This window comes from Vulpes lagopus, chromosome 2, assembly GCF_018345385.1.
Source record: "Vulpes lagopus strain Blue_001 chromosome 2, ASM1834538v1, whole genome shotgun sequence".
In the NCBI taxonomy this organism is placed as follows: Eukaryota; Metazoa; Chordata; class Mammalia; order Carnivora; family Canidae; genus Vulpes; species Vulpes lagopus.
This window is the reverse complement of record NC_054825.1, coordinates 146,302,583-146,327,751: the sequence shown is the minus strand read 5'-3', so window position 1 is coordinate 146,327,751 and position 25,169 is coordinate 146,302,583. Positions and strand designations below refer to the sequence as shown.

General features: G+C 42.3%; 1 protein-coding gene across 3 annotated transcripts in view; it reads right to left on the bottom strand.

Moving 5' to 3' along the window:
- The window catches only part of DOCK8 (dedicator of cytokinesis 8), a 229,953-nt gene that overhangs the window by 94,694 nt on the left and 110,090 nt on the right, over positions 1-25,169 (bottom strand). For all 3 annotated transcript variants that reach the window (XM_041740118.1, XM_041740127.1, XM_041740135.1), the window contains exons 13-14: positions 22,633-22,726; positions 21,774-21,936 (exon numbers count right to left, since the gene is read on the bottom strand). In XM_041740118.1, the coding sequence (XP_041596052.1) occupies positions 21,774-21,936; positions 22,633-22,726 (257 nt within the window). The remainder of the gene's footprint in view (positions 1-21,773; positions 21,937-22,632; positions 22,727-25,169) is intronic.

Sequence of the window (25,169 nt, the reverse complement as noted above, 5' to 3'; positions counted from 1 at the left end):
TTATTTCCTTTTTCTCAATTATTAAGCTGTTATGAACACTTTATTTCGCTCCACTGCAATGTGGTATACTTTGGGAAAAATTTCCTTAGGTTCTATAAAGTTCAATTTCTTCATCTTTGAATTAATTGAAAAAACAATCTACCTTTCTTTATGCTGTGCTTGAAGAAATAATGAGCCAGTTTGTAAAAATGTTTTGAAGCAGCTGGATGAAAGGGTCTGTGTAAATCACAGTGTTAGTAGCCCCACCAGACTGTATAAGCAAGTGAGCTGTCCCTACACTCTTCTCCCGTGTCCCAGTACAGGGGCGCTGCCTACCTGACCCACCCTACTCCAACACTGCTCCATAATTTTGCACATTGCACAAGCAAACCCTTGTTCTCAAACATCAGCACCATGGGCCCTCAATGTCCTGGTCTACACTGAACATGCTTTCTACAGGACACACAGCTGGAAGGAAACTTCAAGAGTATTTAGCTCAACATCCATCTTTTTGTAAACCTGGAGACTGACTCCAAGGAGGTTAAATGGCTTTATCAAAACATTTTTTTTTAAGGAAGGTGAATTCCCAAGGATCGTTATATCTCTTCTTGCAACAATGCTAGGTGGTGTGTTTTATTAAATATGCATGCTTTTAAAGAAAATGAATATATGAAAATAAGAATGTTATCTCTTGAGCAGCCCTGGTGGCTCAGCGGTTTAGCGCCACCTTCAGCCCAGGGCATGATCCTGGAGACCTGGGATTGAGTCCCATGTCAGGCTCCCTGCATGGAGCCTGTCTCTCCCTCTGCCTGTGTCTCTGCCTCTCTCTCTCCGTGTCTCTCATGAATAAATAAATAAAATTTTTAAAAAAAGAATGTTACCTCTTGAGAAGGAAGATCTACCTGCATTCTCAGTAGTTCGCAGAGCCTAAACCAGGTAAGAGTGATTATCAGGAAACTGATAAATGGGCTCATATGTTTTACACATGATAAATTACATGCCTCATGTTAGCTAGAGAAAAATCCTAAGAATTATGTCATCTAATGATTCTTGAGAAGGTAGCTCATAAGCAAGATAGAAATCCCTGGTTGTGGCTGAGCGATTTTGAAAGCTCCCCTAGTTAAGTGCAGGTCCAGCATATATGCACGGCATCTAGTACAATCTCATTTTCCCCAAACGCAGACAAGAATGGCTCTCCTCAGTCCCATGCATCACAATGCTTAACAGAACATGTGGTATTCATCAGCAATTTTCTTTCCAGACCCACTTCAGATGGCTTCTCTTGATTAAAAATTATTTTTGGAAACTTCAAATTTTTTCCACTGATTCCCCAACAGCTACTGATTTTTGAACTGCCGTAAGTGAGCAGCCCCAGGAAGTCAGAAACTAACTTGTGGAATCTGGTCATTCTTAGATGGAACTGGTGACCATACTCTCTCAGCTCCTTACTGTCTTGAGACTGTCTTCTGTTTCCTCTGCTGAATACAGATTGATGCAGGGGACCTAGAAATCTTACAAAGCCACAATGCAAAGAACACCAGTTTGGCTCTTGCTTGATTTAGCCCGTTGTCTATCTGGTGCGAGAAACCAGAGAGAAGAACCTGCCCTGTCATTTATTCCCAAGATGACATCCGTGCTCTGTCCTAGGAGCTTCTCCAGTGTGGAGGGCAGCTCAAGAAGCAGCGAAGACAACATTGGACACCTGTTTAAACAACTGGGCACTTTGAACAGCTCTCTAGCAGAGCTGCTAACACAAGTGAGCCAGCAGGAGGGAAAGCAGAGCCGGAGAAGAGAACCGGGCAGGTCGGCAAGAGGAATGAAGGCCTCTATCAGCTGGTTGATGAGCTCCAGCACTGGCTGGTTGCCGGCATGAAGCAAAGGGAGAAATTTAACAAGAAGCTAAAGTTGTTGGAGGTGAAGATGGAGGATGCTGCATTCTTCAAGCCAGGTGAGCTTTCTCTGACAAAGGTGGCGGAGATCATCATGGTGAGTGGATCGTTATTGATAATCTTAGTTGACTGTGATTTTGACAGATTAGAAAATAAGCTACAATGGCAAGAATCAAGTTGGAGTTATTTTTCCTGTGAAAAACCTGGTTAAGAAGAGTGGCAGTGCTGATTAATTCTTTGTGATACTAATGTTTATGTGTCTTCCTTTGTTATGAATGGCTATCTAAACTATGTTTGGAATAAAAAAAAAATTGTGTCACTTTTGTGCTCTTTAAGGAATGGTTGGAGAATCACTCAGTTATGTCATGAAGCCAAAAAACTAATCTTTTATTCTTTCTCTTTCCGGTTTCCCTCCCCACCTTTCATTGTCTGTCTTCAATCTCTCTGTGTGTGTCTGCCTCTTTTTTAGCTCCCCCTCACTTTCTCTCTTTCTCTGTGTCTGGACGCATCTGTCTCCTTCCAAGAGTGCAGACATCAGGTTTCCTGCCAAGAGCTGGGGCTGGCTTGTGAGCAAGGTCACTTTACCCTCAGGATGACAGGCACAGAGCCTAAGACCTAGGAACATCTTAAGATGTCACAAAAAATGTCTGAGGGCCTCCAACGTTATTAGCTCCAACATATGAAAATCAAACTTCAATATCACAATTAACGATTTTACTTTTTAAAGAGCTTTATGTATTTGAGAGAGAGAGAAGGCATAAGAGAGAGAGAGAGAGAGAGAGCATGCACAAGCAGTGGGAGCGGCAGGCAGAGGGAGATGCAGGCTCCCCACCAAGCAGGGAGCCTGATACAAGACTGGATCCCAGGACTCTGGGATCATGAGCTTAGCTGAAGGCAGATGTTTAACCGACTGAGCCACCTAGACGCCCCATGATTTTATTTTTTAAAAGTTTATTTAAGTAATCTCTACACTCAACATGAGGTTTGAACTCAGGACCCCGAGATCAAGAGTCACATGCTCTTCTGACTGAGCCAGCCAGGTGCCCCATGATTTTAAATTACAAGCTTACCACATCTGACATTTTGTTAGTTCGTCAATGGCAACTCTACTGAGTTTAACCGACAGGAAAAAAAAATTTCCCCCACTTTGCAGACTGTTATATATAAAGTATATATAGCAAATAGAGAAGTAGGTGCATCTCAAAATGTTTGAAATGACGTCTGGTCAAGTGCTTCAGGTTTAGGGAGATCCTAAAAGGATCTTAGCTATGGATATGGGCTAGAGGAGAATAAAACAGCAGTGAAATCAGTTTTGCTCTCTCATTGGTGTTCCTAAAGCTTGAGACACAAGTGTTGGCTTAACAGCAGACCACTAGCAACACAGTCTGAATTGAAGTAGATAGGCTAGTCAGTTAGTACCTGGCTCTCCTGTTACAACATACTGAAACAGTTTTCTATATAAAAAGCTCCCCAGTTTTCTAAACAAACATGCTCAGCCTATTCTGGTAACTTCAAAGTATTCCTTTTTCTTTTCTTGGGTTTATTTTATTTTTTTTATTTTTTTAAAGATTTTATTTATTCAGAGAGAGAGAGAGAGAGAGAGAGAGAGAGAGAGGGAGGCAGAGACACAGGCAGAGGGAGAAGCAGGCTCCATGTGGGGAGTCTGATGCGGGACTCGATCCTGGGACTCCAGGATCATGACCTCGGCTGCAGGCGGCGCTAAACCACTGCACCACCGGGGCTGCCCTTTTCTTGAGTTTAAAAACTCTTTCTTTCTAGCCCTTTCTGCAAAGACAGAGCTAAAGAATGGATGAATTGTTTGTGGACATGGAAATGCAGCACAACCAACTGCATGAATGTGATGCCCTCATTTGAAAACTATGGGAAAAGGTTGGTGGCTCTAACTGCTTTGAATACATTGTTAGCAACTGACTTTGATTCTAAGAGAATGAAATTCAAATACCCATTAATACCAGTGCTCTGAAAGTTGTGTCTTTTATCAGGCATTCCAAAGAAACTCGCAAGTCTAGGTACATTCTTTTAAGGTTACTTATGCCAGGTAAGCTGCTGAGGAGGTGGTTTTATTTATTATTCACATTTCACTGCCAGAAAAATATTTTTTAAATGTAATAATAAAAATAGCTAACATTATCGGGGCATCTGGGTGGCTTAGTTGGTTGAGCTTCTGACTCTTGATTTCCACTCACGTCATGATCTCAGAGTCATGGGACTGAGCCATGTGTTGGGCTCCGTGCTCAGTGGAGACTCTGCTTGGGATTCTCACTCCCTCTGCCCCTCTCACCTGTGCATGTGCTTTCTCTCTCTTTAAAATCAATCAATCAGGGGATCCCTGGGTGGCTCAGCAGTTTAGCACCTGCCTTCAACCTAGGGCGTGATCCTGGAGTCCTGGGATTGAGTCCCACGTCAGGCTCCCTGCAGGGAGCCTGCTTCTCCCTCTACCTGCTTCTCCCTCTGCCTGCGTCTCTGTCCCTCTCTGTCTCTCATGAATAAGTAAGTAAAATCTTAAAAAAAATCAATCTTTTTTTAAAAATGGCTAACATTATTTCTTACTGTGTGCAGGCACTGTTCTAGGCACCTAAGACAGATAGTATGATTACCTTCATTTGATTACCTTCATTTGGCAATGATAAAACAGAGGCATAGAGAGGATGCATAACTTGCCCAAGGTAACACAGCTAGCAAATGGCAGATGGAATTCAGACCAGGTGCTGAGGTTAGACCCAGGGCACATAACCATTGCTAACTCTAAGACCAACAGTAAATGTCTCTTTGGTCCACAGACTCACCAGAACTTTACTATAATGTGATCTTTTATTATATTATTTACAAGGGCAAAAGGACGTTCGCCCAAACAAACTGTATGATTTTTTTTTAAAAGGCTTGAAATAACGTAGTTAACTCTGAAGATGAGAGTACTGTCCCTCAGTATTAGAGGTCTTAATGTTTTAAATACATCAAGAACAAACTGAAGTTAGAAATCTTAGAGCACAATATTTGATACATTCTAGAATTACTGAGGAAACCTGCAAACCTAGTATTTTAAATGGGAGCATGCTTTGTGAATACATGCTTATGAGTGAGCTAAGGCTTTGCTACTCAAAGGATGCCCGGGGAGAGGCAGTGTCAGCATCAGTACCACCATGAGAGCCCATTAGGCTGCATCACAGCCCCGCTGAATCAGAACCTGCATTTTAACAACACCCCAGGTGATTCAAATGCACATTCAAGTTTGAGCAGCACCGATTCAGAAGAACTGATCTGTTTTTAATTTTGCAGATAGATGAATCCTAGGGTTCACTGTGTTTCCTTTGTTTTTTGGTTTTTTCCCCCGCATGGCTGGTAGAAAGCTCAAGGTCACATGTGCAGCTAACTTTTTAAAGAACTGTCAAGGACATGAAGATATATTCTGGTATTAACCTTACCCAGATTTATATTGATTTCTTTCCCCTTATTTTCCTTTCACTCAAATTTTATACTTATTATACAGTCTCCTAAGCTACCCCTGATAATTTTTAGAATGAGGTTTATAAATAAATGCATATAAATAAGGATTTTCCATGCCTAGCCTTGTCATTCTGTGCTCCTGCCATTATTTGTGTTTGTTCCCGTTTCCAATTCTTAGGTTAGAGCAAAGCGCAAATTCACAAAGGAATCCACAAAAAGTGCAAAGAGAAACCCTCCTGTGTAGGCTGAAGATTATGTCCCAGCTTCAGAAATCAGAGCAAAAGAAAATGCCTGTGACTGTCCTAGGGCACCCTGGGAAATGGAGCAAGATTAGGAGGCACTGGGGAAACTACCACAGCAGCAGCTTGCCTCTCAGTAACCTCTGTGCCTCGCAGGCTTGGCTGCAGTGTTTCATATAAATGCCAGGTACTGTATTCTGAACTTTGGGGACCCCTACCCTGCCATCCCCACAATCAGCAAACAGTAGTTAAGAAGCCAGAGACAAAATGTTACCAAACTGTTTAGAAAACCAATATTCTCCCTCACACAGTCCTGTTACATTAAAAAAAAAAAAAAAAAAGAGTGCTCAAAACCAGAAGTTAAATGAGAGAAAAAAAGAAAGCAAAACAACAGTAAACTCTTATATACCACTTTTAAAGATTTGGTGGTAACTCTGGGAAACGAACTAGGGGTGGTGGAAGGGGAGGTGGGCGGGGGGTGGGGGTGACTGGGTGATGGGCACTGAGGTGGGCACTTGACGGGATGAGCACTGGGTGTTATTCTATATATTGGCAAATTGAACACCAATAAAAAATAAATTTATAAAAAAATAAAGTTAGGGATCCCTGGCTGGTGCAGCAGTTTGGCGCCTGCCTTTGGCCCAGGGCGCGATCCTGGAGACCCGGGATCGAATCCCACGTCAGGCTCCCGGTGTATGGAGCCTGCTTCTCCCTCTGCCTGTGTCTCTGCCTCTCTCTCTCTCTCTCTCTCTCTGTGTGTGTGTGTGTGTGTGTGTGTGACTATCATAAATAAATTAAAAATTTTTAAAAATCTTTAAAAAAATAAAATAAAGTTATATGAATGGTAAATAAATAAATAAATAAAGATTTGGTGGGGGCTGAATGTCCGCGCTTTCTCCACTGAACACCACATACGGTGTCTTTACATAGAACGTTATTTTGAATGTGAACTAAATACAGCTATGTTTGCAGAGCACCTTTTCTCTTACATCAATCCTGTCCCTTCTTTTTATGAGAGAGAAAAATTCGTCTTTACTGAGAGTCTAGAAACCCAGCACTCCTGTTAAATAAAGCAGGCCCTCAAGCTGGGGCAAAGACAATGCCACCTTTTAGAAACATGCCAATAGGGATCCCTGGGTGGCGCAGCAGTTTGGTGCCCGCCTTTGGCCCAGGGCACAATCCTGGAGACCCGGGATCGAATCCCACGTCGGGCTCCTGGTGTATGGAGCCTGCTTCTGCCTATGTCTCTGCCTCTCTCTCTCTCTCTCTCTCTCTCTCTCTCTGTGTGACTATCATAAAAAAAAAAAAAAAACACATGTCAATGCACGTGAGCTCTCCTTAAAACCCACTCACTTGTTTAAGAAAGGTCTACTAGTTTTCAATAGCACAAGACCTAAAGGGAAAGTTGGGATGTTTACAATCTTACATCTTATCTGGATCAGATTTCCATTGAAAAAGAATCACAAATACATAAGCACTTGAGACTTGCTGGGGAAAACAGACTACTGTAGGAAAAGAGTAAATTTCTCTCCAACCTGACTTGAAACTTTAAAATCCTATTTCTTTGAGCTCTCTTTTTTACCGTAAAAAGTTTTTATCACTTCTATATTGCAGGCTTGTTTTTGGGAGTTGTGGGTTATTGAGGAGTATGTGTGGAGACTCTTCTCACCTTTGAGGATCTGTCAAGAAACAGTTATCTTTCGGGGTGCCTGGGTGGCTCAGTCAGTTAAGCATCCTGTTCTTGGTTTCCGCTCAGGTCATGATCATTCATGGTTTGTGAGATTGAGCCCTGCTGTGGGCTCCATGCTCAGTGGGGAGTCTGCTTAAAGATTCTCTCCCTCTGCCTCTACCCCCCCAAAATAAATAAATAAATAAATAAATAAATAAATAAATAAATAAATAAATAAATAAATAAATCTTAAAAAAAAAAAAGATATGATTATTTTTCCATTAGGGAGGAATGTATTGCAGTTGTCCCAGAAACATGCCAGGTCAACTGGAAGATTCTCCTTAGCAAGCTTTGTCCTCAGCATCCACGGAGGTCATCAACCCTCCATCCTACTCATTCCCACTTTCCCATACTCTTTCAAATTCACACAACTGGAGCACCCCAACTTTTGTGGTTTGGTTGGAACTGTGGTAGCAGCTTCCAACATGACTCCCCATAATCCCTGCCTCTTGGTATTCCAACTCTGTGAAATACTCTCCCCTTGTGTGTAGGCTGGACTCGGGGACTTTTTCTCTTTCTTTTCTTTCTTTTCTTTCTTTCTTCTTTCTTTCTTTCTTTCTTTCTTTCTTTCTTTCTTTCTTTCTTTCTTCTTTCTTTATTTTTATTGGTGTTCAATTTGCCAACATATAGAATAACACCCAGTGCTCATCCCATCAAGTGCCCCCCTCAGTGCCCGTCACCCAGTCACCTCCACCCCCCGCCCACCTCCCCTTCCACCACCCCTAGTTCGTTTCCCAGAGTTAGGAGTCTCTCATGTTCTATCTCCCTTTCTGATATTTCCCACACATTTTTTCTCCTTGGGGACTACTTTCTAACCCACAGAATACAGCAGAAGTGACAGGATGTCACTCTGGAGGTTTACATAAAGACTCTGGCTTCTATCTTGCTTACACACACACACACACACACACACACACACACACACACACTAGCTTATTCTGAAAAAGCCAACTGCCATGTTGTGAGCTGCCCTCTGGAGAGACAAATACAACAAAAAATTTACAAAGGGCTCTTGCCATCAGCTAGTCATCAATGAAAGACTATATAATCCAAGAGGAACTGAATCCTGTCAACAACCCCATGAGTGAGCTTAGAAATGAATCCTCCCCTACTTGACCCTTACGGTGATCACAGCCCTGGCTACCACATAGCCTGGGAGATAACAACTGTTGTTTTATGCTGTAAAGTTTTTGTTACACAGCAACAGATAACACGAGCATATATGTTTTTAAAAAGCAAGTGTCAGGTATTCGTATTTGCTGATATTTAAACTTGTGATTCCTTTAAAAAATGATTTACCTTAGAGAATTTTTTTTAAAGATTTTATTTATTTATTCATGAAAGACAGAGAGAGAGAGAGAGAGAGAGAGAGAGAGAGGCAGAGACACAGGCAGAGGGAGAAGCAGGCTCCATGCAGGGAGCCTGACGGGGGACTCAAACCCGGGACTCCAGGACCACGCCCTGGGCCGAAGGCAGGTGCTAAACTGCTGAGCCACCCAGGGATCCCCACCTTATAGAATTTCTGTCTCTTAACTGGATCTCAGAGTTATTCTTCTGGCCTAAGGAATATAATATAATATATTATAATATAATATAATATAATATAATATAATATAATATAATATAATATAATGGCAACCTATACCATCATGTTCTCAGTATCAAAATAGCCTCTTTGGCATCAGTCCAATCTCCAATGAAATATAGAACTTGAGAATTACTAAAAATATAAGTAATTTTTCTTTGGTTCTAGCTCTGATTCCATTACCTAAATTAATTAATGTCTCCTCAAGAGGCTGTGACAGGTTAGAGAAAATGTAAGAAGACTGCTAAGAAGTACCAGCTGCACATGTCCTTCCTTCTCCTGTGAAATGGCAAATTTTTAATGAAAGCTTCCCCAAGTAAAAACAGAACAAATGTTTCAATAACATTTGGTGCTTTGTGAAAGACTTAAAATTTGAGTTTAAAGACACTGCGTCAAAAGAAAGAAAGAAAGAAAGAAAGAAAGAAAGAAAGAAAGAAAGAAAGAAAGAAAGAAAGAAAGAAAGAAAGACACTGTGTCAATGCCAAAATCTGGACTGGGCTGCATTTTTTTAAAGACCACCACACAGAATTGTCACATGGATAAGGAACATGAACCAACCTATAAGCTCTTTTAAGGAAAAGAGGGAGCACATTTTTTCCAGGCTTTGCAAATAGTTTCCTAAAACAAATCTGCCAGCTGACAAAAACATACACATACCAGAAAATTTCCAATCTCTGCTGTTGCTGAAACTGACTCTTTTTTTCCTTTGGGGCAGAGACTTTCTTAGTTCCCTACCTATTCAAAACAAACAAACAAACAAACAAACCAGCCAATAAATAAGTAAATACTGTTCGTTAAAATGCTTGCTGCATCATTCCTGATGGTTTCAATACTGTCAGATGCTTCAGTTTGGGTTGGGGAAGCAAATAGTGTAATTGGGAGTGCATCCACTAAGACACGAATTGTCCAGATGCCCCCAACTCCCTCTATAAACATATGCCTGCTTTGGGGAGAGAGAAGGCTCGTCTGGGTTTTGGAGGGCGGGAGAACTTGCAAAGATCTCGAGGTGGTTGCACAACAAAGCTACCTGCATGTCTCTCAGCAGATGGGCTCACCTCTAAGTGATTCTGGTCTCTCTTAAGAGACTGAGCTGTGCTTCCAAAGAGATGGATCACTCTTGGTCTCTTTCAACGCTGAGCATAACGCCTGGCATGGATAGAGGCCCTAAAATACTGGACAGGTGAATGCATCAACATTATTCAAAGGGGCAACTCCTGCTAGATGTGCAAGGTTTTTCAAAGGACAGACGGTGTGGAGGGAGTACAGGGACGAGTTCTCACTCTCCATGCTCTCACCAATGTGACAAGTCTGTGGAGGCTGTGCTCATCCCCAGACAACTCGGAAGGCTGAGTAACTGTCACTGTCATGGGCTCTGATTCTCCATGCCCTAGAGATGCACAGGGTTAACACATCCTTGGCTGCTGGCCAGGGACATGGATGTTCAGGCCAGGGTTTGGGTTAGCTCCAACACAACTCTGGGCAAAGACATTAAAGACCCCATGAAAGAAGCAGCCTGTGCGCCCTGGCCCCTGTAAGGCTGTCACAGTGGGGTCGTGCTCAGCAAGACAGTGACTCTTGCTCACATCACCTACCACAGTTCCTGGAAACATCACCTACCTCAGAGGAGCGCTTAGGCTCTCAGGCCTATTGCCTAGTGCCTCAGCAACTTTGGAGGTGTCACTTTCAGAGCTGTGCACCTGGAGTCACCCACCAGCCTCTGGTCAGAGCCTGCATTGGGGTTCATCAGGCATCCCTTCGGCTGCAGGTGTCTTTCACCATGTCCTCTGCAAACGGTCACACACCCAATATCCACCCAACAAGCACAGGAACTGCTGGGAGGTGCTGATACGTCTATAGAATCGTGTATTAGGTAAATGCTATATTTCTGGGCAAATCCTGATCCTCAGTGGGAAAGTTCTACATAGCTACAGTGCAAAAAATAGAGGGTTTACCCAACACTAGCTATGGCTAGAGAGCTGGCCAGGAACTTCTGTCAGAGTAGCTCTACTGGAAAGCATTGACCACTGCCACCATCCTGTCCCGATGAGTAAACAGACCCTGGACATAACAAGGACAGCTCTCTACCCTTCACAAGCTCCCTTCCTATTCCACTTTATCAATACCAATTCAGTGAATGTGGCTCTGCCTACTGAGTAGATCCTATAAACCCCCAGGGTCTGCTTCATCCTCACAGAATCTAACTCATTAAATGGAGACTGGCCTGAATTCCAGGACCAGGGAAAGAAAACAGGGAAGGAAATAATGGGACTATCAAAATATTTTACATGATGTAAACAAAGTTTACAATGTTTCAATGACAGCTTCATGGCAGTTAAAGGAACTGCAGACAGGGACGCCTGGGTGGCTCAGTGGATGAGCATCTGCCTTCAGCTCAGGTTGTGATCCCAGAGCCTGGAGATTGAGTCCCACATCGGGCTCCCTGCAGGGAGCCTGCTTCTCTCTCTATGTCTCTGCCTATCTCTGTGTGTCTCTTATGAATAAATATTTTTTTAAAGCTGCTTTTTATGTTTAGTCTCAACAAAATTTCATTGGTTTCAAAATATTATTGCAGGAAGAGGCTGGGGATCCTAAGTGTTCTCGGTTTGCTTTTTCACCAAGTAAGGACAGACCATTAATTTGAAGTTTGTTTTTTACAAAAGAGAAAGCAGCCATCAATCTACGCCTTCACATGTGGGGAGGCTGGCGAGGACGGTGAGAGAAAGCCCATCGCAGGAAAGTGAATTACCATCTTTCCCTCTTCCTCTCCTCCCTGGGAAGATCCCATTGAGGTTACAAGAGAATTACAGGAGCATCCAAGGGTCCTGGATGGTGTGCACTTTGGCGGCACCCAGCTCAACGGTGGTGAAGCAAAAAGTTGTGCCATCAGGATAAGCAAAGACCAGTAGTGCAAGGAGGACCAGAGAGAACACAATTCTGAACTTGGGGTGAGCTAAGGCTTTTGCATTTCTCTCTCTCTCTCTCTCTCTCTCTCTTTCTCTCTCTCTTTTTCAATTTTCTCAAAGGTGACATGGAGTAAGGGCCCATCTGTGTGTGTCACCCTGGCGGGCGTGAACTAGCAGCCTGACGTGGCAACAATGCAAATCTATGAATAACACGAAGGAACTAGCCCACGTCCTATCTGTGAATCTAAGGCGGGATCTCAGAGGAGCTGTTGCACTGGTCTTGGGACTTTAATAGGAGAGAAAACACCACTAATGTCACCCCCATGAAGAAAGTGGTGAGGGGCAAAAGGAACCACAGGTGTGGTTTTAAAACCTGAAACTCTAAGAAAAGTTGAGAAATGAGCTTCGAGATGTTTTTATTGCTCAGTGTGGGATTTTTAACCTTCGACATTGAAATCTCTTTCAAATCATTCAAAGAATGGGCAGTCCCGTTGGCCCGGTGGTTTGGCGCCCACCTTTGGCCCAGGGCCTGATCCTGGAGACCCGGGATCGAGTCCCACATTGGGCTTCCTGCATGGAGCCTGCTTCTCCCTCTGCCTCTGTCTCTGCCCCTCTCTTTCTCTCTCTCTGTGTTTCTCATGAATAAACAAATAAAATCTTTTAAAAAAATAAGATAATAAAATAATTCAAAGGAGCCAGGAAGTTGAATTCTTCAACCATTATCCTTATTAAACTACAATGTTTCTATTTCTACACTGCTGTGTGGATCTCAGTTTACCTTTTATTTTTCAAAAATCTTTATTTGGCAGAGAGAGAGCATGCACAAAAGCAGGGGAAGCAGCAGAAGGAGAGAGAGAGAGAGAAAGAGAGAGAATGCGCAGCAGCAGGCTCTCTGCTGAGCAGGGAGCCCGATGCAGGACTCGATCCCAGGATGCCAAGATCATGACCTGAGCCCAAGGCAGATGCTTAACCAACTGAGCCACCCAGGTGCCCCTCCCCACTGGCCAGTTTACCTTTTGTAGGCTGTCAAACAAAGAACCTAAAGCAAATGAGGTGGAACTGACACATTTTTAGTTTTATGACCATTTTGTCATTTAGGCCTGCAGATAAAGGAAATCCATCTTTTAATTATAAAAGATACATGAATTCTGACTGATAATCATTTTTAGAAACTACCTTCTGACCGGATAAAACTGAGTCCTTTCCTACTACTGAGCTATTGGTAGTTGAATTTACAGCAGCAAAATTTAAAATAGTAAAGTCTATTTTACTGTGTGCTAGGGGGGCTAGCCTGCCCTGCCCCAACCCCTACCCCACTCTGTCCCCTGGGAAGATCTTACATTTGGACCCAGGGCATTGTGACTTCTGTTGAGAAGGGTCAGGGGCACCGGGTCTGAGGCCTTGAAGCCACAGGACCTCTATCATGAGTGGGAGCTGTTAAAACATCTGTGCTTTAGGGACACCCAGTTGGCTCAGTGATTGAGTGTCTGCCTTCATCAGTCCAGGGCGTGATCCTGGGATCGAGTCCCACACTGGGCTCCCCGCAGGGAGCCTGCTTCTCCCTCTGCCTAAGCCTCTGCCTCTCTCTCTGTGTCTCTCTCATGAATAAATAAATAAAATCTTAAAAAACAAACACCCCCCCAAACACCCCCCTGCTTTAGAGATGGCCAAACCTGTCGTGGGAAGAGCAGGGGAAATTCTCACTCCGGATCATCTATAAAGTACATGAGGAGGTCAGAACTGAGCAGGAGAAAGCTAAAAAGGAAAGAAGCTGTTTTCCCCTGCATGGCAAGGGAAGCAAAAGGAAACAATACCCCTAAAGGATAGCTCATCAGAAGGCAAAGCACTTCAAATAACCAATTTGAAAATAATAATTTTTAAAAAACCGAACAGAAGTCTCAAAATCAAAGAAAGAGCGCGTTCTGATTTTTAGGAGGCCCCTTCTAACCCAGGCTCACTGTTCACCATCATAATCAAAGGCAGGCCCAGAGCTGCTTTATTTTCAGCGCCGTTTCCCTGGTGCTTCTGCTTCATCAACCTTATGCTCCCTGCTCGTGTCCAAACAGGATGCTGCATGAACCTGCCTGCTGGGTGCTGGATAAAGGACCCGAGGGAAGAATGACACCACCATTCAGTGGACAGAGCGGGATCCTTCCTGACGACGGTCACACTCGCGCATGGTGGACGACTGTGGGACTGTGCAATCGGGGCCATCGCCACACACATGACCTCCTCCATGACATTTCCTCCCCGTCCCTCATCCTTTCTTCAAACAATTTTTTGAGTACTGTTGCCATGCAACGTGGCATTAGTTTTAGATGCACAGCATGGGGCTCTGAAATGTGCCAGGTTTCTAAGATCATGATTTCCTGAATGAAAGAACTTGACCAGTCAGAATATGTCTTTGCCTCCCCCCCCCCACCCCCAAATGACAATAGCAGTCTCTCGGGACATTGGAATACTTCTCAGTTTCTCTCCGTCCTGCGCTTCAAGGGCAAAAAGATAAAGTGTGTGTTTTCCTTTAATAAATCATGACTCTATCTGCTTTGTAATGGAAAAAAAAATAACTGGCTCTGTCGGCACCTAGAAAGTGAGCAAATTGTGCCCTCAAGTGGTCGAATGTTGAACTGGAAGGCTGGCTTGGCAAAAGCTGCGATTGATTGTTGCTAAGTCACCTTAGGTCGCTGGCTCCCCTCCAGATCTCTTTCATTCTGAAAAGGAGGAGGACAACTGAGTTTTGGAGCAAGGCATCAGAAGAGTGGGATTGTGTTCTGCGTTTATTACTGAGACCAACTTGCCACAGCGATGTCACATACGGGGACTTAAGTATTTGGATGATTCAGGCACCAGGAATTCACTTTGCTTTTGCCTGTCTTGCACTGTTCTAAATAAAGTGCTTGTTTATAATAATGTTTGTATTCCACAAGCAACTGCTTGCTAAGGCTAGTAAAATCAAGGCCTGGGTTTTAGGGCTGCCTGTAAGGCACAGTTCTTTCAACATCCCTTTAAAGGGTGAATAGGAGAAATTTCGCCAATAAATATGCTTGCACAGGTGTGGAAAGTTATGTGAGATTTCTTTTTCATTGTAACAGCATTTGTTACAAAAGATTGGTAACACCTTAGATGCTCATTGTCATGCGTTAAGTAAATCATGATACTTCTAAATGAGATTCAGTGCCGCTGTAAAAGAAGAGGCAATGTTTTGTATTCATATACAAGTGCTCTCCAAAATCCAATATTCAATGAGAAATCAAGATGCAGAACAGTGTGGAGATTTTGCTATACTTGCATTGTGAAAGGACAAATACCAGGGCTATATAGGCTTGTACAGACATCATTTATCTCTGGAAGGATACAGTTTGATAAAAATGGTTGTTTCCAAGGGTCAGAATAGGATTGAACTGTAGAATTTACATGATTTCATCTATTTTGTTCACTAATTATTTCTCTAGTGTTTAGAAAAGGGCACACTGGAGGCACTCAATATTTGTAGAATAAGTAAGCGAATAAGATCATATATATTTTTTTATATATACATTTATATTTTTATATATGCATATATTATAATATGTAAATATAAATGTGTATATATATATACACACACACATATTTAAAAGCTCGTCCCCAAGGAAGGTATTGGATGGCTAGAAGTCAGGAGTGGGAGAGAGAATTTTCACTCTGCATTTTTGTACTTTAATAATTTAGAGCCATCAGAATAGGTTATGTGTTCCAAGATAAATCCAAACAACTCAAGACACAAAAAGAATGGGGAGTTATCATTTTGATAGTTATATAAGGAAGGTACTGTTTGATGGTGATTTACACCAAGGCCAATCACATCAGAAACCACCAGTTGTTCATTAGCAATGATGTTGGGAGTATTAATGGCATCTGAGCATTTCGCGCTATAAAAAACACTATCCTCATATGTGGAGCAATTTCCTACCCCAGGACTTGGTCTTTGCCAAACTCATCTCACCTGATAATCCAACATAAGCTGGGATCAATTCCCAAGTCAGGTGGATAGAGTTGCTTGGCCCTCTGTAGCAGGGTCTCCAGGTGGGGCTGGATATTTGCACTTTTTTCTAATTCTCCACAGCCGACTCTGAGATACCCCAGACCCCAGCACACAGCACTGAAAAGATCCAGTCTGGATATACAGCCAGCTAAGCTCAGATTAGGAGTCCATTTTCTTGGACCAAATAAAAATCTCTCTCAAGGACACCTTCTACTCTCCAAGCCCGGGCTCCTTCCTAACCACCTCATCCAGAATTATCTCTGCTTCATTCCTTCAAAATCCGATTCACTAAGTTTTAGCTTTCAGACACCCATTCAGGATTAGCTCGCACACTGGTCCTGTCCCATTCTTTTTACCTCTGTGGGATGCAGCTCTGATGGCAGTTTTCAACATCCTGCCCACCCCCCACCCCCCCACCCCCCGTGATATGGGAGGCACCTCCCTGTTAAAGCAGACATCAGGCGAGCTTTGGGGAATGCAGACTGCTGGTCTGAGAACATTCTGCTAAATAGGAGGAGGCCTGAAAACAGCTCATTATCCATCAAAGAAATCATGTTCTAACTGATATACTTGTTCTCAGCAAGCACAGTCCTCCACAGCAAGTCGGCTAATTGGATAAAAAGGCCTCAGAGCCTTTGGAGGGCTGGGATAAGAGATGAAAACGCACTTTCTGCGCCTTTCTCTGATATAATCACCAGCTAAAGGGACGGCAAGGAGGTTAACAAGCTCATTACAACCTCAGCGCCTGTGATCTCCACACACACCCCCGTGGAAGCCGCGGGACCAGGTGCCCTGAAAGGTCAGGCTGGGCCCCGGCGGCAGCCCCGCTGTTCCCCTCCTGCCCCCGCCGGAAGGCAGCAGCTGGCGTCCCCAACACCAGCTGCGGGTGGGGTGGGGTAGGGGGCCCTGGGAAATAAGCCAGGAGTGGCCTCAAACATGCCACTGGGCTGACAACTAGTGTGTTCTTAATCTGGCCATGGAGAAAGGAGCGTCAAAGTCAGATGCAGATAATCCTGTGGATCAACCTCATTTTCCCAGCTGTTCTGCTCTACTTTCAGAATCACTGTCCTGCTTGTGACTTTGCAAAGGGTCTGGGCTGGGTCTGTGTCAGAGAGTACTTGTCTATCATCAGGCCTCTACCCCTTGGGGTTGCACATGGCAACACAAATGGCCAAAGCTCCTAGTTTGGGAGACACTGGCATTCCTGGGAATAGCACTTCTTGCTCTAGAAGTTGACCTCTTCCCTCAGAACGTGTGTCTCTTCCAAGTGACTGCCCCGCGATGGCTCATGCGGATATTTCTGGAGCCCAGTGTGGTACTCCTATAACTGATCTAGATTATTCCTTAAAGCACTCTGAATAGAGCATAGGTACCAAGGTGGATGCCGCAGAGAGTACAGTGTGAACGCTGCTCCTTTTGGTCCAAGGTGGTACCTGAAGAGGTCGGAGGAATGAGGGGATTGAGGACAGGAAATCAATGTCAGATTTCATCATCTCACATCATCACAAGAAGAGTGGTCCACAGGCTGGTGAAGCCCAAGAGAAAGAAAGAGCCAGGGCAGCCCAGGTGGCTCAGTGGTTTAGCGCCACCTTCAGCCCAGGGTGTGATCCTGGCAACCCAGAATCGGGCTCCCGGCATGGATCCTACTTCTTCCTCTGCCTGTCTCTGCCTCTCTGTGTCTCTCATGAATAAATAAATAAAATCTTAAAAAAAAAAAAAAAAAGAGCCAGAAGTATGACTCAGCAGTCCTAGTGGCCTCAAAGGCATGACCTCAGTTTGTGTCAAGATTTCAAAAGCCCGTGTGATACATCACACATTCCTGACTCAAAATTCTCGCCTACCATGGAAAGGGGTTGCACACTACAAGCAGCCTGGAAGAAATGGCTGAGGCACACTCTGAAAAGCCATTCTGCACTGGACAAAATGAAGGAAGAATTCACCACAAAAGAAAGAACTGGAAGTAATACTCTCTGCCGCAGACCTACTAGATATGGATTTAAGTGCCATGTCAGAAATACAATTCAGAAGTACGATTATTAAATGACTGGTGGCTCTGGATAAAAGCCCAAAGGGCTCTAGAGGAAGTCAATGTCAGCCTACCCTAACCCCATTTTATTTGAGACTCTGTGACAGATGCTCCTTTAGGAAACATAAAAATAAGTTCTACTGAGTTCTACCCACACGGTGGTAAATTGAAGCCTCACTCATATCATAATCCTGTAATGTGTGGCTCTGGCCACCACTCCCATTCAAGTCCAGAAAACATCTGCTGTTAGACCCAGGTAAGGGCCCCTTCCACCAAGGGAGATTTGCAGCTCAGGTAAAGATGACATAAACCTGAAATTCAAATCCTGCAAGCGTCCTGCAAGTGGTCCTTGCTGGACCACTAGATGTATTCCTTCACAAGTCCCAGGTAGATCAAATTTCTATAAGTCAGGCCATAGTTTGAATTCATGAGATGGACCCTCTATAAAACAAGGAATTATGCCTGAAAATACCAGCTCTGTAAATTTTAATTTTCATTTCCTTGATTTTGGAAATGGGATGCGGCTGTGACCAGGATCAGAGACCACAGCCACGTGAACAGGGAGGGTCACCTGTGTGCCAAACCCATAGCATGATGCCCAGAATTCAACTAAGTCAAGGGAAAACTTTTCTAAAAGAAAAAGGAACCACTGTCCCTGCTGAAATGATAAGAATTTGTGGGACAGGAGAGAGGACTTCAGGGCAGACCCACCATTCATACCATAATAGAAAGAGGTTTAGAGATCTTTGCTTGGAAAGAGACTTTGATGGGAGGGGAAGGGGATAGGAAAGCCACAATGTTACAGGTTTCTTGAAGCACAAGGATATGAGAAGGCACAAAGGGGATAGGAATTTGGACAGAGATGAGCAGACTAGGTCAGCAAAGGCCAAAAGTCAGCTCACCCATCTGACCCGCGGTTCAGATCTGACTCAAGTCTGCCATTTCTGTTTTGTGAAATGGGACTGGAGGGACAAGATTCATCCAGGGCTGGGTTGCTGTGAAGACCAACCTAATCAGAACCACTCAAAAGCATGTGAGGACTGCTCCAGAAATACTAAACATTTAATAAGAACATAAGAGATTTAGACCAGAAGCCCTACAAATTCCTTGATGCTTTCCCATAGTGAGGTTCAAAGCCAATTTCATGGTTAGGCTCCTTCCTCACACAAGCTATAAAGTATGGTGGCCCAGGAGCCAAGAGAAGGCACTGAAGGGGGACTAGAGACCTGGTTCCTAATGGGCTGGACTTGGCGTGGCTAGAGTGTCCAGCAGAACTAAAGAACAATCACTGTGCACCTGTGGGTCCTGTTCACACGATGCCAAGTCAGGTTCAGAGGAGTCTGTCCAGACTTGTCCTTGTTAGAACTCCTACATCTCCCAATTATCTGGTGCACTAATGCATTCTGAGTCCTGCTGTGATGTAATTAAGGACTAATGTTTGCAGCCAGGAGTAGAAAGAGTTGTAAATGCCTCCCCTGGGTAATTAAATGCTGAAGAGAAGTTGAACGACTACAGAATTCATTTGATGCAAGTTTATTCCAATGCCACAAGCATTTCTTTTTCCAATTATAGGATCGGGTGTCTAAAAAGATACAAACAGAGCAACCCCAAGCAAACATTTTCGTGCCTTCATCTCCCTCTTGGGAATGGGGAGCTGAAACCACTACCCCAGAAATACTTACTTATCTAGGAAGGGGGAGTGGGGCTGAGTTTATATTTAAGGAATGAGAAAAGATAATCAAGAGAGGCTTCAGAATGGGGAGATAACAGTACTGATAGAAAGGTCTGTTTCTAAGTGAGTGGATGCTTGTTTGTATTTGTCCCTGTAATGTCTGACTTCAACGAGCTATCCACTTACCCTCCCTGGGTCTCAATTTTGTGCATCTGGAGATGCAGCGGTAGGAACTGGGTGAGTTCAGAAATTCATTGCATTTCAGTCCCACATTTGCACACATCCTACTGGGAAGTCTGAGTGAGGATCTGGGGGTAATGAGCCAACTTATACTGCTGGAAGGATTGCAAGTTGGTGCAATTTGGGGGGGAAAGGGCAGTACGAAATAAAAGTGAACGTGTGTATCACTTGTCACCCCTCAACTTTTAGGCACATTGCTTAAGGAGACTCCCCCACATGTGCACAGAGAGGCAAAGACAAAGATTCTCAATGCAGTGTCTGTAAGTTCCCTGAACTGGAAAAAGACATAAATATCTATCAATAGAAAAATAAGAAACAGATAAACAAAATATGGCCTCCTCACACAATGGAATACTATACAGCAATTAAAAAGTGACTGCTATTGGGGGATCTCTGGGTGGCTCAGCGGTTTGGCGCCTGCCTTTGGCCCAGGGCTCAATCCTGGAGTCCCAGGATCAAGTCCTGTATCGGGCTCCTGGCCTACTTCTCCCTCTGCCTGTGTCTCTGCCTCTCTCTCTCTCTCTCTCTCTCTCTCTATGTCTATCATGAATGAATGAATAAATAAATAAATATTTTTTTTAAAAAAGTGACTGCTATCTGAACCTATATTAGTATTTCCAAAACACAAGCTGTTAAGGACTTCCCCTTGGTTAAATTTGTGAAAATCTGGGTAATTATGTAGGATAATGATTGTAACAGAATATAACCCATCAAAACAATAAAATCCATGAATCCACAATAATAACCAAAAAAGAAAAATTATACTGTTGTATGAAAAGTGCAGTGTAACTAGAGTGTAGAGCTATTTATGTACATTTTAAATGAATATAAAAATAATACCATTCTGTATTAATGTGTGTATGTGAAACCAGAGAAAATAGAAGAAAAGAACCATCCAAGTTCATAATAACAGCGGTGTTTGGGAAGCAAGGTGGAAACGTGTCTGTGATTGCAGGTCGGGGATAAAGGAGACTTTAAGATAACCAGTAAGAATGTACATGTGCACATATCTAAAATACAAGAAACAACAAATGTCATTTCTGGATGGTGGAGAAAAGGTACTTGTTATAACATTCTTCTCTGCAATTTAAAAAATCTTCTCTAGGGGCACCTGGGTGACTCAGTTGGTTAAAGATCTGCCTTCAGCTCAGGTCATGATCCTGGGGTCCAGGGATGGAGTCCTGCACTGGGTTCCCTGCTCAGCAGGGAGTCTGGTTCTCCCCTTCCCCCTCTACCCTGCTCATGCTCTGCTCTCTCTCTAATAAAGAAATAAACATTTTTAAATAAATAAAAGTAAAAAATCTTCTCAAAATAAAAACTAAAATATGCAAGCAGCAATGCCTTTGGCACATATGTGTGGACAAGCTCCCTCAGAGCCCCCTGCAACGGCCTCCAAGAAACCAAGGCAACCTAACCTCTTAGGGCTTTACTGTCTAGCTCTGAGCTGCCCAATATGGTCGTCACCAGCCATTTGTAGCTATTTGATTTTAAAGTAAAATCAATAAAAGTTAAATAAAATCACAGTTTCCATTCCTCCATTGCTCTAACCACAATTTAAATGCTGAACAGCTGCATTTGGTTAGTGGCTACTGTACTGGGCAACAAGCATAATAAAGATTTCTACCACTGCTATAAATGTTATTGGACAGAGCTAGTCTTGGGCTAAAAATCTTTCTTTTAGATGATAAGAACATTTTAAATCATGTTGTTCTTTCCCTAATACATCCTTCTGCACATAGGAAAACCAAGGTAATGACTAGGAAGATTATTTCATTTCTGGAAGGAATATGTCCACTATAATCTCAAATACCTGCTATGACTACAGTAACATGTTCAAGTTAAATAAAATTAGATAAACCATTTTTAGAAACTGATCTAACAATTACCGATAATTGTTACATAAACATCCTATTTCATTTCCCCCAAAACTTAGGACATAAGAAGATTGGTTGAAGGATAATGAGAGCGTTCTCCAAACAAAATTCTAAGTGTGAGTTCCATGGTTTCTCGTGAGCCTTAGTTTCTTACCTATACACAGTATGAGGGACATAGACCTCCCGGACTGGAAATTCCAAAATCTCTTTGTGTGGACGTGTCCGGTTTTCAGGAAAAGGTTTCACTGGCAGCATTTCGGGAGTCAGACAGCAATTGATGACCTCTGGAGCTGGAGAAATTTCCAGTCTGAGCAAGCCTAAAGAGCGAAAACACGACTATTTCACTAAAGATGCTATCACGTTACATGGGAATCAAGAAAGACTGCTGTACTGTATTTCTTTTATGATAGAATAATTAGTGGGAATGTAAGAATTTTGGAATTCCCAGCTAGTTTCCTATAGTTGGAGAAAAATTCTGTTATGAGAACTTTTGGGATTTAATTTCTAGAGGTTAAAAAGCAAGGAGTTGTACAATGAATAGAAATGGATCTTTAAACTTCCTTCTGAAAATACCACACAATAATAGCATATGGTTAAGTAACTATTAGTCATTTTCAAACTGGTTTCCCTGGTACTCCAGGTACTGCAGAAGTGCCTCAAGACCTATAGCTGATAGTAAGGAAGATGCCCTCAACTTCTACCAAAGTATCTCACTTTCATTTTTCTTTTTATACGGGATTCCATATAATAATTTTATTTGATAAAAGAGGCTCCTCTGTTCAAACAATTATCTGATTATCTGAGAAACCAGTTCTAAAGCATGATGTTCCTTTAATAGAAATATTAATAGATTTTCCAAAAAAGTAGACCAATTCAGACTCTTAACTCCTAACGCAAAACCCCACATTTCACTTAGCAAACATTATTTTATAAACTGTAGCATTAGACAAATAATGTGTCTACTCATAAACGGCTTTGGCACAGCTAGAGAGGAAAAGACAAGCCATCCACACCTGGAATTGACTTGACTCTTCTCTGTAAGGATGAAGATCTTTTGTAGTCAGCCAAAAACTTGAATAAGTCTTCATCACTAAGGCGATCCCCCTCCTACAAAAAAACAAAGTCGAGGTTATCACAGATGCATCACTGGCTCCTGGGGTAGGGCCAATAACTTCCAGGAAGATTTTGATCTTTAAGTTTTATTCTAACACACTTTTCATAGAAATTAGGATTATGGCCAATGCTGAAATAATTTAGTTCAATCTCTTGTCAAATATTCCTTCCTAGACACATATATAAATGGGATAGAACAGAAAACCCAGAAATAAACCCACAATTATAGGGCTAATCTTCAACAAAGGAAGAAAGAATATCCAATGGGAAAAAGTCTCTTCAACAAATAGGTGTTGGGAAAACTGGACAGCTACATGCAAAAGAATGAAAGTGGATCACTTCCTTACACCATACATAAAAATAAACTCAAAATCGACAAAGATCTAAATGTGAGAGTTGAAACCATAAAAATTTTTGAAGAAAGCACAGGCAGTAAATTTCACTGACATTGACTGGCCATAGCAACATCTTTCTAGATATGCCTACTGAGGTAAGAGAAACAACAGCAAACTATTGGGACTACATCAAAATGAAAAGCCTCTGCACAGTGAAGGAAACACTCAACAAAACTAAAAGACAATCTATACAGAATGGGAGATCTTTGCAAGTGACACATTTGATAAAGGGTTAGTATCCAAAATACATAAAGAATTTATAAAGTTTGACACTCAAAAAACAAATAGTCTAATTAAAAAATGGGCAGAAGACATGAATAGACATTTTTCCAAAGAAGACATCCATTTGACCAATGGACACAAGCAAAGATGCTCAATATCACTCATCATCAGGGAAATGCAAATCAAAGCCACAATGAGATATCACTTTACACTGGTCAGAATGGCTAAAATCAGAAACACAAGAAACAACAAGTGTTGACAAGGATGTGGGGAAAAAAGAACCTTCGTACACTGTTGGTGGGAATACAAACTGGTGCAGCCACTGTGTATGGAGTTTCCTCAAAAAGTTAAAAAATAGAACTACCCTATGACCCAGTAATCAAACTACTGAGTGCTTACCCCAAATTACAAAAGCAGTAATTTAAAGAGATCCATGCACTCCTACATTTATAACAGCATTATTCACAACACCCAAATTATGGAAGTAGTTCAAATGTCTACCAATGAATGGATAAAGATGTGGTATCTATACTATGGAATACTACTCAGCCACCAGAAAGAATGAAATCTTACTTTTTGCAATGACATGGATGGAACTAGTGGCATTATATCAATGCCAGGCAAAATAAGTCAGAGAAAGACAAACACCGTATGATTTTAGTCACATGTGGAATTTAAGACACAAGACAAATGAACAAAGAGGGAGAAAAAGAGGCAAAACAAGCAACAGATTTTTTTTAAGATTTTTATTTATTTATTCATGAGAGACAGAGACAGAGAGAGAGAGGCAGAGACACAGGCAGAGGGAGAAGCAGGCTCCATGCAGGGAACCTGACATGGGACTCGATCCCAGGTTTCCAAGATTGCACCCTGGGCGGAAGGCTGGGCTAAACCGCTGAGCCACCCGGGCTGCCCAAGAAACAGATTCTTCACTTTAGAGAACACACTATGGCTACCAGAGGAGTGGTAGGTAGGGGATGGGTGAAATGGGTGATAGGGATTAAGTAGTACACTTGTAAGGAAAGTCATTAATTAATTAACTAATTAAAATAAAGACTGCTCCATGGATGATTAAAAAGAAGATGCATCCATTCTTTTCAGGGTAGAGATTTCAGTGTATCAACTTGATATGCCTCATCAATTATGTTATTTAGTTCTTCTATATCATGACTTTGCATTCCCTACGCTTATTTCTTTGTTGGAAAAATGGGATAATAATAGAGCCTCCCTCAAAGGATTGCTTAAAGGAACACACGAGTTTACTTAATACTGAGGGCATTCAGAAGAGTGCTTCTGGGTCTAAGTGTTCGATAAAATGCTGCCATTCTATGGGTTGATTTGTCCATTTGGTCTGTCACAGGCTAAGCCAGACAATTAAAAATTTGCTTCTAGGGACATTGCATGGACAAGAAACAAAAGACTAACCATAAATCTGCAATTAGATCAGATTACTTAATTAGAGTATAATAAAATAAAGATGACTTTTGTAAGAAAAATAATTCCTTCTCTACCACTCTCAACTTACTGTCCTCCAGCCTCTCAACAATCCTTCTAGTACATGCTATGGAAGGCTGTTTGACCATTGACTATCTAGGCCAAAAGATTTTCCTCCTGTAACTTAAATCCCCTAATGCTTGTTTTACGCTCTGGAACAATACAGAATAAGGTTACTTCATTCTTCAGAGATTTAAAGACAGAGAAAGCATCTTTCCATCTTTTTTCTAACCTCATTTTCTTCACATTTGTCTTTTTTTTTTTTTTTCAAATCTGATGGTCATATATTTCACAATGGGATCTCATCAGGTTTTTTTTTTTTTAAG